Source organism: Triturus cristatus, chromosome 8, assembly GCF_964204655.1.
Source record: "Triturus cristatus chromosome 8, aTriCri1.1, whole genome shotgun sequence".
Taxonomy (NCBI): Eukaryota; Metazoa; Chordata; class Amphibia; order Caudata; family Salamandridae; genus Triturus; species Triturus cristatus.
In genome coordinates, this window is record NC_140591.1 from 69,520,192 (window position 1) to 69,535,876 (window position 15,685).

The 15,685-nt window shown below is 43.2% G+C and overlaps 1 protein-coding gene across 1 annotated transcript in view; it reads left to right on the forward strand.

Annotated features, from left to right (window-relative positions):
* Positions 1 to 15,685, forward strand: part of CFAP44 (cilia and flagella associated protein 44) — a 557,576-nt gene that overhangs the window by 300,038 nt on the left and 241,853 nt on the right. Inside the window, exon 15 of the mRNA XM_085621005.1 lies at positions 11,876 to 12,040. Within this exon, the coding sequence (XP_085477131.1) occupies positions 11,876 to 12,040 (165 nt within the window). The remainder of the gene's footprint in view (positions 1 to 11,875; positions 12,041 to 15,685) is intronic.

Consider the following 15,685-nt stretch of genomic DNA (forward strand, 5'->3'; position numbering starts at 1 on the left):
CCAGATACAGGGAATTCCACTAATCAAGATGGGATAAAATCAAGGCCTGTACTACTATTCTCCTGGAGGGAGGATGTCAAAAATTTTTCGAATGGTCTTCTAGAAACTGTTGTTTTCTTGCCTGTGTTTCCATGGTGAAAGCGCTGTTGATCCATATTCCTAGGCGTTTAATGGGGGAGATGGAGGTTTGGGAAGGGGGGGTGGTCTTAGACATCCTGACCATGCTATGTTAATTTGAGGGTTTGGTTTATTTCCTAATACCATCACCTCCGTTTTGTCTCCATTCAGCTTAAGTGAATGATTTGCCATCCACCATGCAACGTTCTCCAGGCACGGGGCCAGATGTTGTTGAACTAGTCCTGTCTCTGGGGACAGTGAGACAAAAAGTTGAGTGACGTTGGCATAAGACACGATCGACACTCCGGATTCCTTGACAATCTCTGTTAGTGGATTTGGCTAAATCTTGAACAATGTTGGGCTCAGCGAGGAGCCCTGTGGGACCCCACATTGTAATGTAAATACATCAGAATAACAAGGGGCTCCCAGATTTCGAAGGGCCTATCCTTCAGGAATGAAGAGAGCCAGTTCAGGGCCATATTTTTTATTTCTGAGTCTCTCAACCTTTTTACCAGTGTACATGGTCGACTGTGTAAAAAGCAGCACTCAGGTCATGGAGTATGATAGCTGCCGTGCCACCCTTGTGAAGCAACAATCATCTCCTTTGTGGTCGTTAGCAATGCAGTCTCCGTGCTGTGTTGAGACCTGAAGCCGGTTTAATTTGCAATGAGGAACAAGGTGTCCTTTGCGAACCGGGACCATTTTTGATTGACATGCCGTTCAAGTAGCTTCTCCAGTGCTGGGAGCAGGGAGATAGGTCTATAGTCACGACATGTCCAGATGCAGCTGCTTTAGAAGAGGCTTGACCACTGCGTGCTTTCACGCTTGGGGAACTATTACCCTAGAGAGAGATAGATTAAGGAGCTCCAATATTGTGGGCAAGATTACTTATGCCCCTTGAGCGAGGATGTGTGGTGGTGCCGGGTCCAGCGGGGTGACAGATTTTACTTTTTCCAGAAGGTCGGGAGTGGGGGGCGGTGAGGTCTGAATATCTGAAGGTGTTGCCAACGAGCTTCAGGTCTGTTGCAAATTACGGTAGATATCAGGCACTTTATTTTGAAAATAGACTGCTAGTTGGTTACAACGTGCCGTGGTGGGGGTGGACAGCGAGCATCTTTCCTCTTGTGCCAACAGATCGAAAGACAGAATCCAGGAGGGAAAACTGACCATGAAGGTTAACTACCTCTACAGCTGTATCCTTGTGGAAGTGGGTTTGTCCTGCATAAGGGACCCAGAGTCTAAACGGCTGACGTTTGATACCCCAAAACACTATTTCCCCCCAGTCCATAGCGTTGTTCACTCTGTATATCGTGATTACATTAATAGTCAACTTACAGGAGAAATTTGTGACATTGCGGAACTTAACATCTTGAGACTGTTAAAAACTGCATTTGTCATCAAATTATTTCCTTACAACCAACTGCAAGTGCAAAATAACACACAATCTATGTTTTATAAAAGAAAAATACCAATTGACGCTTAACAAGTTTATCTTTTTCTAAAAAACAAATTGAAAAAAATGGTCCATTTGTTCACCTATTTTGTTAAAATAAAACAATATAAAGCAACCACACAGTTTCCCTTCTACAAGGGTTCTTGCCGGAAAATGAAAATGTTACCAGAAGTGCATATGCATGAACAAAAATTATTTTACATATTTAGGAATAAAATGAATACTTACCTCCCTTTACTGCTGAGTGGAGTAAAGCAGCAAGTGTTGTCTAAAATAAGGCTCAATATCTTTAGATACCAGTTCACCTGCTGTTTCTTCTTGCATTTTCCCACTTTCTCTTTAGTTAGGGTCTTTCTGTCTCTATTCCTGTATTTATGATCTGTGGAGTGTAGCATTTCATATGTCCCACCCTTGACAAAATACTGTTTTTCCAAGATTTGGATGGATGCTGTGAAAATAATTTTGGGTGGCTAATACATTCTGAGGAGATCTTCAGACAGCTGGTATGCTTTCTTCATACAAAGTCCCCACCATGACTTGAATGTGCTGTGTATATTCAGCTCATGATTTTTCACGTTTGAGTTTCATTGAGCAGGAGAAGGAGGCAGCGAGACAGACCGAACGAGAGACAGCGATGACTATTCTCCTATGGAGAGTCCAGTTGTGCCTTGAGCAGAATAATGCCAATGCATCCTTGACATCTGGTGTCCGGTTGCTCTTTTTCAAGCTAGAAGCATTCAAATAGAATATCTAGCTTGTGAATGGCTAAAACTGAATGACCGCCTTGACACCACAATCATTAATGCTTCAGATGACTGTCATCCTTTAAACCTCTACCCAATCTATGGACTGTGTCATTGGCCAGACTGGAATGAGAGTTAGCCCGTCTTGTCTCATAAAGCGCCCTCCCCTTCTGATAGAGTTTTGGAGTCTTGCATACAAACTCCTCACAGTGAACATATTGTGGTCTATGATATAATGGAGTGAGCGGCAAAAGAGGCCACATGTCAAGACCAAACACTAACCACTTAATCGTAGGGATAGCCTCATCTAGACCAGCCCAGGTCTTCGTGCCTGAGAATCCCTCAGCCTCCCAGGGAGATGGCCACTGCCTTACTGCGACTGTAGTTGTACATGTGGCAGGTCTCTGTGCCAGTAATCATATAAGCCTCATGCAGACATCAATCATCTCAGTTGGTCTTTCAACTCCCCAACTGGGACAGAAGGAGACTTAGTCGTGGAGTAGAGAGATTCTACTTCATTTGTTTTAGGTTAAAAAAACACAGCGGTTCTAATTATTATTTCTGTGTGTGATTTTAGCAAACGACGAGAAACAAGAGCTGTTGTCCATTCTTGTAGAGGCCATTTTGCAATTTAAATATGTAAGTTAGAACAACATTGGATGCCCTGTAGAAGATAACAACTGTACCCTTCCCAAATGCTGCATTTTGATTGGCTCCTATTCAGTTAATATCTGCCCAGTACATAGCTAGTAACTGAGGCAAACCTTATTACATTATCAGCCTCTATATTGCAAGTCTTTTTTTTCTTCTAAGAGTTGCATGCCAAGATCAGACAGTTCTATAAAGAACTAAAATGTTCACCTCGCTCAAAGAATGTGTCTCCACTGGGAGACATGCTGTTTGAGAAGTCACCTTTAGAATCATTCACTTACCTGTGTGGAGGGCTGAATATGTACATAACAATGGTTCATAAATGAGTCTTCCAAAGCATCCCTTTCCATGATATGAATGATCCATTTAATGTGTTCCCGGTCTGTGGGAACTGTGTGGTCCATGACAGTTTTCATGCCGTTTAAGATAATTGCCTCATTGTTCCGTCTGATTTACAATATGAATTATAAAAATTATTATGAGTTATGAACAGCACCTGGATACCCTTTTGGGTGACAAGAAACACTCTAAAAATCTACTGATTAAATTATTTTAAAATAGGTTTTATTTAAATGCCCAAAACAGCAACTGGTTTAGAGGACCTCAATCCCTATATACGCTAAATAGCTCCCCCGGCCACTAAAATGTCTACTCTTGTGCATTTAAAAGGAAGGTTTCAAAAACTTCTACGTTTACCACAATGGTTACTGGTTTAAAATGTAGGAAATATTAAGCAATACAGAGGATGGGTAGTTTTAGAAAAACAGAAGTGGAAAGGGGATGCTGGATAGAGAGGGGATCCCCCTAAACAACATATTGCGCCAATAGCGACTAAAAGGTCACTTCATATTATTGTGAAAACATCTGCATTAACCCCTCAGTGCTCATTCAACTCAGTCTTTCCTCTATATAAAAATGCTTTTTTTTCTACAACTCCCATACATGTCATTCTGATATCGCTCATATTATCATGAATATTGAATGATAGCCATCTAGTTCTTCATTACAAGTCTGTGGATAAGCTGCAGTAGATCAATAGGGAACCAGCTGATAGCCAGCCGCTGCTGATGGAAGTACAAGCTTTTCTCCGCATGTCAGACTTTTTTCTCAAATGAACAAGTGACCATATTTATGAGTTTATAGAAAATAAGACCTTATTTTTGCTTCTAGAGCATTAGCCATAATTTTCCTGAGAATATAATGAGGAAACTACGTTTTCTATCAAAGATGCTTTATCAAATCCCAGCTGAGGATCAGCAATTTTCACAGAGTGAAATCACCTTAGAACTCTCCACAATTCCTAAAAGTAGTTTGGTCCCATCAGTAAGTGTTTATATTGTGACTAGAACCTTTTATCTCTCTCTGTATATGCTCCTTTTTGTGAGCCTCAAAACCCTCAAACATTTACCAGAAAGCATTTGAAAAGGACAAAATGCTAGAACCTTCACACCAAAAAATAAATCCTACAGGTATGCTTCTTGTAAGAGCCCTCCTAAATAGTCCTATGAAAACCACCATCTACCAAGCTGTTGTGTCAATTTCCCTTCCAAATGTTAAGGGTTGGTTTACAATAGCATTATTATACAAAGCAAAGTCTCTCCCATCTTGTAGAGAATAGGCTGGAGTAGGGCCCTTGACTTCACCTAATGACTTTTAACTCCACCCAGATCAATAACTACCTTGGAATGCGCCCCCCCCCCCCCCCCACTTGGGCAATAATGCTGCAATAGAATTACAATTTTATTTTTGTTTCGTAGGTGTTCTTATCTTGAATGTTATTTTTTTGAAGTAAGGGATATGCTTATTGATTATCAACAGTGGATACAAAAATAAAGTGTTGCAATTTAGAGACAAATAGGCAAGGCAATCTTTCCTCAAAAATGAGTCCACACAATATACTTAGCCAATGACACCACTGCATAGTGGCTGGCCATACCTAAAACCACAACAGTGCACACTCCAATTGTGATGCTTTTCACTTTAAGACCTAGGATTCTGATTGATTATAAGCCCACAACAATACTGCACCCTTCCATTGGGCTTTGACACCGAGCACAAACAAGCCACATTTGGGTGGGAGCTGTGACTCAGAATTGGAGTCAGAAACAGCTTGAGAGATATACAGCTTTTTGTCACTCCATCCTATACCCCATTGCCTGCACCCACCCCGCTACCTCCACTGCACCACCCCCCATTCTCTCCATTTCAATCCGCTCCCCTGAACCCCTACACGATTTTTCCATCTACAACCTTCCTCTGTGCCCTCTCTTGAGTGTGGGGCACCCTGAACCCACTCTAGACCCTTCAGTGTAATGTCATTTCTTATACAGTGCTTTGTACGTAGGTATGCTCTCTGCAAAGCACATATATCAATCCATCGATAGATTATCCATAGATACATACATAGAGGTACAGAAACCCTGCCACAGCAAAGATATACAGAAGAGGTGGTGAATAAAGCTTGATGCAGTTAGATAACTCCGTAACAAAACCTTCCCTGATGGAGGTCCTGTCTATCAGTTCAAGCAAAGCTAGAGAGGATATTGGCAAGGGGCTGGACCTGTCCCACCTTCTAACATAGAACCAACAAGTACAGCTGTTATAGCGCTCAGGACACTCAGCACAGTTCGTTCAGGGCGAAGTCTATGCACCATTCAATCCTTTACAGATGTGGGATCTATAGCCTCTGAATTTTTGTAGCTCTTGTTCTAGATTTCTCAACTTGTTGTGATTGATGTCACTGCCAAAATCTGTGATCTCCTACTCTATGACAAGCTGGGGAAGAACCACCTGCGTGTGATGCCATGTGTCTTTAAACTATTCTTTAACCTCCAGTCTCTACACCATGGTGCATCTAGAAGCAAAGGGAGCTTGAGGACTTCCACTAGCTCTAGTATGTAGGACACCAATCCAAAGCTGTTCAATAGAGAGGTCTCACAGACGGCACAAAAACACAAGCACTCCTCTTTCACATCTTCGAGGAGAAGACACACAAGAAATCCAAGGAGTTTTCTCGCTCTTGGGAACCTGTTACAGTACGGAAACCTACACTAAAGGTTTCAGTAATTTGAAACTGAGCTCAAACCCTGGTAGCATGGCATAGAGCAGACATGCTTAACCTAGTAAAATGTGTAAAGCATTTAGATGTACCAAAACAGTTAAAAAGTCATACACACAGCACAATAAAAACCCCACTCCATTCTATTAAAAATTTAGTAAAATTGAATAAACAAAATGAAACCAAAATGACAAACATCCAATAAGGTGAAATGGAAAAGTGAATTTTAGAAGATTATCTATGGTCACAGTAGATTGGGATCTAGGTGCGATTTCAGGACAACCGTGATGGAGTGTGGGTTGGATGCACCAAGCAGGTTTGTCCAGGTTGGAGATTTTACCTTGTGACTTAGTCTCTAAAATGGAAGTTGAAATTCTTCAGAGGGGGAAGAGTGCAGGCTGTATGCAAGAAGGTTCCACAAGGCCAGATAGCCATTGGATGAGGTCCCACTGAAGCTGTTGATTTGGGTAGGAAAAGCTGTCAGTGGTAAAATAAACATTTCGCACCCAGAAAATTACTCTCGTCGGCTGGATACTTTCTGCACTATTGCCTTGTCAAGATTTCTACGTTAGGACTTAGTCTCTATTTAGGAACTCAGAATCCTCCAGTGGGACATGGTTGTAGGCTGTATCCAGCAATGAGTTCCATGAGGCCGAATACCTCCTTGTAGAGGGCCAGCTGTAATGGATTTGCTGCTGCAGAGAAGCTCTGAGTGGAAGAAAGAGGGTTTTTTTGCCCAGCGAAGTCATGCTTTGGGTGGATTGCCTTGGGTGTTTGGTAATGGTCCACCGGATGTCTAGAAATACTCAAATTCATAACTTTTCAGAGGTCAAGTCAAGTGAAACACAGCCAAGGGTGTCAGGTCCTCAGGAATAACACTTGACGGGTCAAGACTCACTACAGCAGAGCCCACTAGTAGGATCTAACCCAAGTCCAGCTGCCACTGGTGAGCTGGACACTTCAGGGTAAATGCCTCTTGTAGCTTGTTCTGTTCCTGGAGCCACACAAGGGGTCAGCCAACCGACCCTTGGAGTCCACTTCTTTATCCTGGGTACAAAAGGGAGCAGGTCCAGCCCTTCAGGTCTCTTCTTAGCTCTCAAATAGTAGATGCAGTCCTTCTTCTGTCTACAGGTCCAGAAAGTGTTCTGAGAAAGGTGCCTTGGAGTGCCACATTGATGGTTGGCACTAGCTAGTGGGTGTGCGTGATTCATGGCTCCTCCCTAACTAAAAGGGCAAAAAGGGAAACCCTATCCATTTATTAGCAGTCCCTGTTTGCCCTACTGGAAACAAGCCCACCGTGCGCCTTACTCCAAAAATCCAAGATGGGGAAACCCTTCTCCCCTTGTGCCCACCCAAAGGGGTGGTCAGCGTAATTAGCGGTCCCCAACTCCGTGGTCACTCAAAACCAGTTCTTTGGGGTACTTATTCTCGGACTGGGGTTGGTGCCAGTCTGATTAGGGGGACTCTCCACTTGACATTTACTTGTAAGAGAGCAGGCCTCTTTCACATTATTAAATTAAGTTCCTGTGTCCAGCCCAGCTGGTTTTCCTGCCAGGGTATAAAACCATCTTCTCACAGGCATCTTCCTCCTGGCAGGCCATTGTCCCTGTTCTGGGAGCAGTTTTTTCATTAAACAGATGCTGGAAAGCTCATTTAAATTAGCCCACAGGAGCTTCAGGCAGGGAAAGATAACTTTTTAAAAGTAATTTTCAAAATCCGACTTCACCATTGAATTGGGCTTATAGTAAATATTAAAAATAGTGGGTTAATTATTTGTCTAGCATACCTCAAACCGAAGATAGCAGAAATAATGTTTTAATCAGTACTCTAGTTTTTCTTATAGCACAGCCAAAACATCCCCAGTGAGAATTGCTTTTGGGGCCTTGTCACTGTAAGGACACGGTAACATTAAATTGCTTCATGTCCTAGTTTTAAACACAAGGCATCCTACCTTATGGGCTACGAGGCCTACTTAGGGGTGACTTATCAATTGAACCAGTGTTATCCCCATGTATCTCTGCCGCATTAACGGATGGCACAATAGGCCCTATTGTCAACAGGTGACATTTCACTTTCCATGCCATGGGTGTAGTTTCTAAACAATATACTTTGGCCTTAAAAGAAAGGTAAATATGCCAGTCATTGATTAGCCACTTTTTACATGTTTTAGGGGTTATAGCACATGCACTGGGCAGTGGACAGCAGTGCCCGAGTGTTCAGAGTCTAAAAAAACAGCAAGAGAACTCAGCAAAAAATGGGGTGACCATCATTAAAGGGACATTTTCTCACACCAGGTGTGAGAAATGGGGTTGTTGGTTGAGGAGGGTGAGAGCCGTACTCAAGCAAAAGCCACAATCCCTGTCCAGATGAACCACATATAGTCACAATTAACCGTATAGACAATTAACCGTAGTTTTGCACAAAAGTAGTCAGCCTTAACATAGAGGCAATGTGTAAAGCTGTAATGAAGCAAACAGTAACACATTGAAAAAAATCACAAGAAAAATCAAGGAGAAAGAGGGGTTTATGGAAGTTCAGGGAGTGATTTGAGGGGGACATCCCCCAGTTGCTTTATGCTGGGCGTGGAGACATGCAACTCAAACTTTTCTAGTTATTCGGAGGTTGTGAATATTGAAATTAGTAAACTTACTCAAAAGCGTAACTTAAATTTGTAAATCAGGCCCTACATACATAGATACCCATAATTTCCTGTGAATGCAATCAGTGGATTCTGAGCTTTCAATGGTCACTCAGCAGGGAAAGCTTTCAGGTAGCAGGCCATGTCTTTGTGGATTTGAATGAAGCATCACTAATAAATGGCACATCAAATTCCGCACTTTACAGTTTCCGAATGCGCTCTGTGCAAGGAAAGAGTCCACATCTGCCCCTTTTCCATGGTGTACAGGTTCAGTCAACTTGTTAAGTGATTGCATTGCCCTCGCTGCATTCCTTCGCCCATACCTGGATGAGCAGGGCAAAGCGCAAATCCCATATTCGTAGAGCTGCCCTAAAGATCATTCTGAGTAAGTGATAACCTCAGTGCAATACCTGCCAAACTCGGATCTCTAGACAAATTAATTTCCCAGAGTCCAACTGAGTGGGCAGAGTCTATTTAGAGTAGATTTGTGATTTAGATTTGATGTAAGTGTCAAAGGGAGTCGTCAAATGCTGTGTGTAAGTTAGAGAATTCTTGTCAGTCTTGGTGGATCTCTCTCTGTGTGAGCTTGTGTCCTGGGCTGTAATGAATCTGCTTTTCACAAAAAAGGACACACACAAACCCCAACACTCCCAAAAGGGAAGGCAAGACCCAGCACTTCCTTAAGGCGAGGTAAGAAAACAAACCACAATGTAGGTAAAGTAACACACACACAAGTTTATTAATGAACGGTTGGCCAAATATATCAGTAAATGCAGATTCATTAGTATCAAACACTTTTAAATGAACAAGAAAAATAAAATGCAGGGACTCTCCCTCTTTTAGAATAAGGCTTGAGGTTTATCACACAATACTCTCTAAACAAAGGTTGTCTTCGATGCCAAATGCACAAGATTCAAATATATGTAGCAAACTATAATCTAAAAGCATGAATAATACTGATTAATGAGCAAGCAGCAAATAACACGAGATATACTGGACGTCCTGCAAGAGATCAGAAAGATATACATATATATATATATATATATATATATATATATATACAGCAGAGGATTACTCTGGATGTGTTCCTCCCACACCACAAAGAAAACACCTCAAATGATCAAAGCCACTGGCTAAGCATCACAATGGCAATAACCACAAAACTTAATACATCACCTGGTGCAAACACTGCATCTGCATCATAGCCCACTTCTGACTGGGGAAGTTCACAGCCGGGGTTCAGAGCTTTAGCTACCAGGGTCACTCCGAGATAGACACGTCTGCCCTTGCTCGGATTCCAAACTCCCAGTTTCTCAGTCTGCAACCCTCAGCTTTAAACAAACTAGAAGATTTGCGAAAGACCTCCTTCCTGCACCAGAGGAATTTTACCAGAACTAGCCAAGTTCCAAGCAAGCATCCCCATGGCAGTAAGGAGCTCTCACGTCCCTTCCTCCATTCTCACATCTTCCAGCCTGTATCTTGACGAAGCTCTCACAAGGCCTTCCAGAGTACATTAAACAAAAACAATCGCTCAGGAAAACAGCAAGACCTTGAATGTGAATACCTCAAACAACTTGCAAGCACTGCTGTGCACACAGAAAAACAAGGCAAAGACAGACATGAGGCCCTGTCAAAGCCAATAGTCAGAACTCATAAGCAAGGCAAATTCAGAAAACTAGAAAGACATGAGACCATGTCAAAGCCAATAGTCAAAGTCAAAGAACAAGATGACATGAAGCCATGTCAAAGCCAATGGTAAGAACTCATAATTCACTTAACCCAAGCAACACCATACACATTTCTGCATCACATACTTTATCTCTCAATGTGTAACACCGAGCACATGTGTGCACCACCGCTCACAACACTGCACTTCAAGACCAAAAAGTACATTCCACACCTCTCTTTCCCTCCCACGCCTTCAAATGCACATCCCACAAGCTCTGCTCTTGGGAAGACTATTACAGCTATTTAAGGCGCTCACGTATGTGCACAAGGCAATACATGGTGGTGCTCTAGAAGATTTGGGTAATTTTTTTATACCCTACGTCCCTGAACGCTGTCTTAGATCTGCTACACAGGGGCGTGTTAGGGTCCCAAAAATCAATAAGGCACGATGGGGGGGTCGGTCAATAACATATTGCGTGGCTAGGCTGTAGAATAGTCTCCCTCTAGTCATGAGACTGCAACCTGATCTTCAGGTTTTTAGGAAAGGGCTAAAAACTCACCTTTTTGATACCATATGAGCATTCTTGATGTCCCCCTCCTCTTACACTTTAGCGCCAAGACGCCTCGGCATTCGAGCGCTCTACAAACCTATAAACATAAACAGCTCCCACTGAAAAACAGCAAGATTTCAGGACAGAAGAGAAGCAGGCATATTCAGGACCGTCCTACATTAAGGCTAGGGTAAAATAACACATTAAAGTCAGTTAAAATGGTGGTAGTTGAGGGTGATCATAGGGTGCCAAATCACAAGAGCGCCTCTTTTATTACGTTGGCTAAGCAAGACTAGATTTTTCATGCGGCTCTTTGGGCCGGATTTTTGGTAACAAAAACTAATTTGTTGAAGTCCCATACCAGTACAAAATCGCTGCTTTATGTTTCATTGAGAATATTAAATTCATATTTGTTCAGAAAATAATGTGTCAAATGTTGATTCGATATTAAATGTTTGATATTATCCTGTTATAGTTTTAGATTAGGAACTGTTATGAGCTGAGTATACCAGTGGTGTCCAACGTGGGCACAGATGGATCTATATCATGGAGCAGATTTTCAGGATAACCACTGACTATTTAAATTAAATATTCTATGCATATTTTGGTCACATTTATATCCCAAACATTTGGAATGAGTCAGTCCTCACAGGCCTATGTTGGACCTACCCCGACCTCTAATTATTTCTAAATGCTAAGAATCTTTATCAACCAAGGTCCCTCCTGCTTTTGATAGTACATGCCAATGGTGGTGCCCTGCTTAAGAGTGCGGTTTGGAACACTAACTTTAAGGGGGCCTTGAATTGGTGGTGTCCCGCTTATGAGCGGGGTTGGGTTATTACCAGTTGAGGAGAGAACTGAAATTTTTCTGATCTGCTTAAGAGATGTACTCAAGTTATCAACCTTTGGGAGACAATTTTACTTACAGCTAAATACTCATTTTGGAATTCCTGATATGTTTTTTAATAGTTGTATATTTACTGTTTTCATTAAAAGGTGGTTTCTGGTTCAGAGTGGGGTAACATGCTGCTTTGGGAAGGTGGCCTTATCAAAGTGGAGTTCAGTCGAAAAGGGCGCAAACCCTGCCATTCTGGCTCCATTAACCAGTTTGTGCTGGACGAGGGGGAACTGCTTTCTATTGGATCAGATGGATATGTCAGGGTGAGTATCAAAAGTAACAAAATATAAGATCCATACTTTAATGCACTTTGAAAATGTAAGGGCCATGTTAAGCTAAAGAAACTTTAAACTTGTATTTTGTCGTTGTTCGTGTAGTACTTTTTATGCTTCTGTCAGCTGTGTCTTCTGTGTTACACGCCTCTATGAAGTCTGTCTTGTGCTGTGTTGCAAGTCTCGGGAAGCTGTGGCTTGTGCAGTATGTTATGCCAGTGTGTATGGAACTCATGTCACCCAGGAGAGTATCCTGATCCTGATACCTGTTGTAGTGATTGCTTCTCATCCCACTGCTTAGTGTACAAGCCAGCTTTTTTTTGGAGGGGGGGGGGGGGAATCTCTGGGACTGACCTGGCAGTTCTAACGTGCTGGGGTAGGTAATTCCAGGTTTTGGGAGCTAAGTACGAGCAGGGGCGACCACCTGCTCTGGCTCTGTGGATAAAAGGTACATGGATGAGAAGGAGGTTGGAGGAGTGGAGGTGTCCGGTTGGGATGTAGAATCAGATGCACCTGTTAAGGTATGTGGGTCTCAAGTCATGCAGGCCTTTGCATCCGTGGGGAGGAGCTTGAAAATGGTGTGTTTGTGATTGGGGAGCCAGTGGAGGTCTTTAAAGTGGGTGGATGTGTGGATCTGGGTTAGCGGTTTGAGACTGGCTAAAGTATTCTGGATAACCTGGAGCCTCTTGGTGAGCTGTTTGAACATTCTGATGTACAGAGTGTTTCCATAATTCAGCTTGCGGGTGATCAGGGCTTGGGTCATGGTACGGCAGTTGCTGAGAGGAACCCATTTGAAGATTGTTCTTGTGAGTTTGAGGGCATGGAAGCAGGAGGAGGCAATTGAGTTGACTTGGGCGGGCCATCAATTTTTGGTTATCGATGATGATCCTTAGGTTTTTGGCTTTTTCCATCAGGGTCTGGGAGGGCCTCTGTTCAGCAGGCCACCAGGCTGGTGACCAGAAGGAGGTGTCTCTTCCAAAAAGCTGCACTTCATTCTTTCCTGAGTTGAGTTTCACATAGTTGTCCCTCATCCAATTAGTGACTTAATTCATGCAGTCGATGAAGTTGATCTGTGTGTTACTGTAGTCATCAGAGAGGGAGAATATTAGCTGGATATTGATATTGATGCTGTAGGCCCAGACAGTGCTTACTATGAGAGCCATGTAGATATTGAAGAGTGTGGGGGACGCCACAGATCAGGTTGGAGGTGCGAAATTATAGGGGGCCTGGTTGATCAAGTGAGTGTGGCCTGTGGGGAAGGAATTCCTTAATTGGACTGCAGATTCTTGGCTTCTTGCCTTTTAAAGGTGCTGGCTGAGGATGGGGAGGGACAGTGTTGATACAGCAAAGAGGTCGAGAAACATGAATGCTGCTGTTCCGCCCTTGTATGCGATGAGGCAGATATCATTGGTGACTGCAATGAGGGCAGTCTCTGTGCTGGGATTGGACCTAATGCTGGACTGGGAAGGGATCAGGCTGAAACAAATAACCAGGTTTTAAGATTGTTTCTGAAAAGCGGGTCAGAGCTCACAGTATAGAGCTCAATGGGGAGTTGGTTCCATGCTTGCGTTGCCAGTTAGGTAAAGGAGTGACATCCCTTCCTGGCCTCCCTAACCTTAGGCACAACTACAATGCAAGACTTGGAAGATCGTGAAACTTAGGGAGGAAAGTAGTTTTGCAGGCTGGTTGAAAGATTCTAAGGGCCAGAGATAAAATTGGCTCTGTGTGCCAAAACTAACTTTATGAATTGAATTGTCGTCTTTACTGGCAACTAGTGCTGCAAAAAAAGATGAGGGAAGATAGGTATCCAAAGAGGAAGTTTAATGATCAGACGCTTTGCTGCAGTCTGGACAGCCTACAATCTACTAATCAGGGAAACCCAGATACAGAGTGTTGCCATAGACCATTCATGATTTGATAAGCATTTGGATTACAGTCTTTTATAAGTACATTGAAAGAAGAAAAATATATTTTTTTGAAAGCTCGGAGCAGACCAAAGCATGTGCCAACCACCAAAGACAGCTAGGGTTGAAAGTACAGCAAGGTGATGGGTAGGAGGTCTATAAAAGTGGAGGCATCTGGATCGGGGGCAAATTAGTTGTATATGTTTCTGGTTTTTATTGCTGAAGAAGTCAGATAGCTGGGTGTGAAATTCTTTGGATGGCATAATGGCCGTGGGTGTTGTGGCTGGAGAGGTGAATTCTTTCACTATGGAGAAGATTGTCTTGGCATTGTTGGAGCTTTTTTCGATTTGTTCAGTGAGGGATGTGCACTTGGTGGATCTGAGTTGTTGGTGCTAGTGTATAGAGGCAGATTTATAGGTGTTCCTGACATATTTGTTTTGTGTGTGCCTCCTACAGAGTTCTACCTGTTAGCAGTGGCATTTGGAGAGACATAGGTCGGTGGGTTACCAACTGGCTTGTGTCATGCCGACGTTTGCAAGCAGTCTATTGATTGTGCAGGAGGAGATGCATAGGAGATGCATAATTTGAAGTTGGTGATGGCTAATGTGAGGTCGTCATGCTGCAACGGCCAGATGGATTGAACTTCGGAGGCTTGGGTGTCATGAGGTATCTTATTCCAATTGCGTTGGGAGGTTTTGGTGGGTGCCGAGCCATGTTGATAGGGTATGTGGCGGTTGAAGCAGATGAGGGAGTGGTCAGTCCAGGGGATGGAGGTGGGTTTGTCTACCATGATGTTGGGAAAGTTAGTGAAGACGGGGTCAAGGAGTGACCAGCGATGAGGTGAGGGCCTTTTATTCGAGCGTATCCAGGTGCTCCATGGGGGCGTGGGTATTCAGGTCAGCGTGGTTCTCAAGGTGGTAATTGACATCACCTGGAAGGATGAAGGAACTGGCGTTGATCACAAGTGGGGTGATGCAGTCTGTAATGGTGTAAGCAAAGGGCATGTCTCTGTGAGCTGTGTTTTATGCTGTGTATTGAATGTCTGTGTGAGCTGTGCCTTGTGCTATGTCTTGAAAGTCTATGTCAGCTGCACAAATCTCTAGAAGCTGTGGCTTGTGTTGTGCACTGCATGTGCTTGTCATTTGTGTTCTTGTATGTATCAATAGCTGTGTCTTGTGATGTGTGTTTTATGTCACTGTCAGCTGTGGCTTCTACTGTGTCTTGTGATATGTGTTGCATGTCTCTGCCAGCTGTGGCTTGTACTGTGTCTTGCGCTGGGTTGAATGTCTCTTTCAGCTGTGGCTTGTGCTGTGTATTGCAGGTCTCTCTTAGATGTGTCTTTTGATGTGCGTTGCATGTCTCTGTCAGCTATAGCTCGTGGTGTGTGTTGCATGTATCTGTCAGCTGTGCCTTTTACTGTTCGTTGCATGTATCTGTCAGCTGTGGCTTGTGCTATGTATTGTATGCCTCTGTCAGCTGCGCTGCACTTCCTCATGTATGTTGCATGTCTCTGTCGGCTGTGTCTTATACTGCATGTCTCTGTCAGCTGTAGTATGTCATATATGTGGCTTGCCTGTCTCAGCTGTGTCTTGTGTTGTGTATTGCATGTCTCTATCAGCTGCACCTGGTCATGTTTGTTGCCTGTCTCTGTCAGCTGTGTCTTGTTCTGTTTGTTGCATATTTCTGTCAGCTATGCCTTGAAGTGTGTCTTGTGCTCTGCGTTACATGTCCC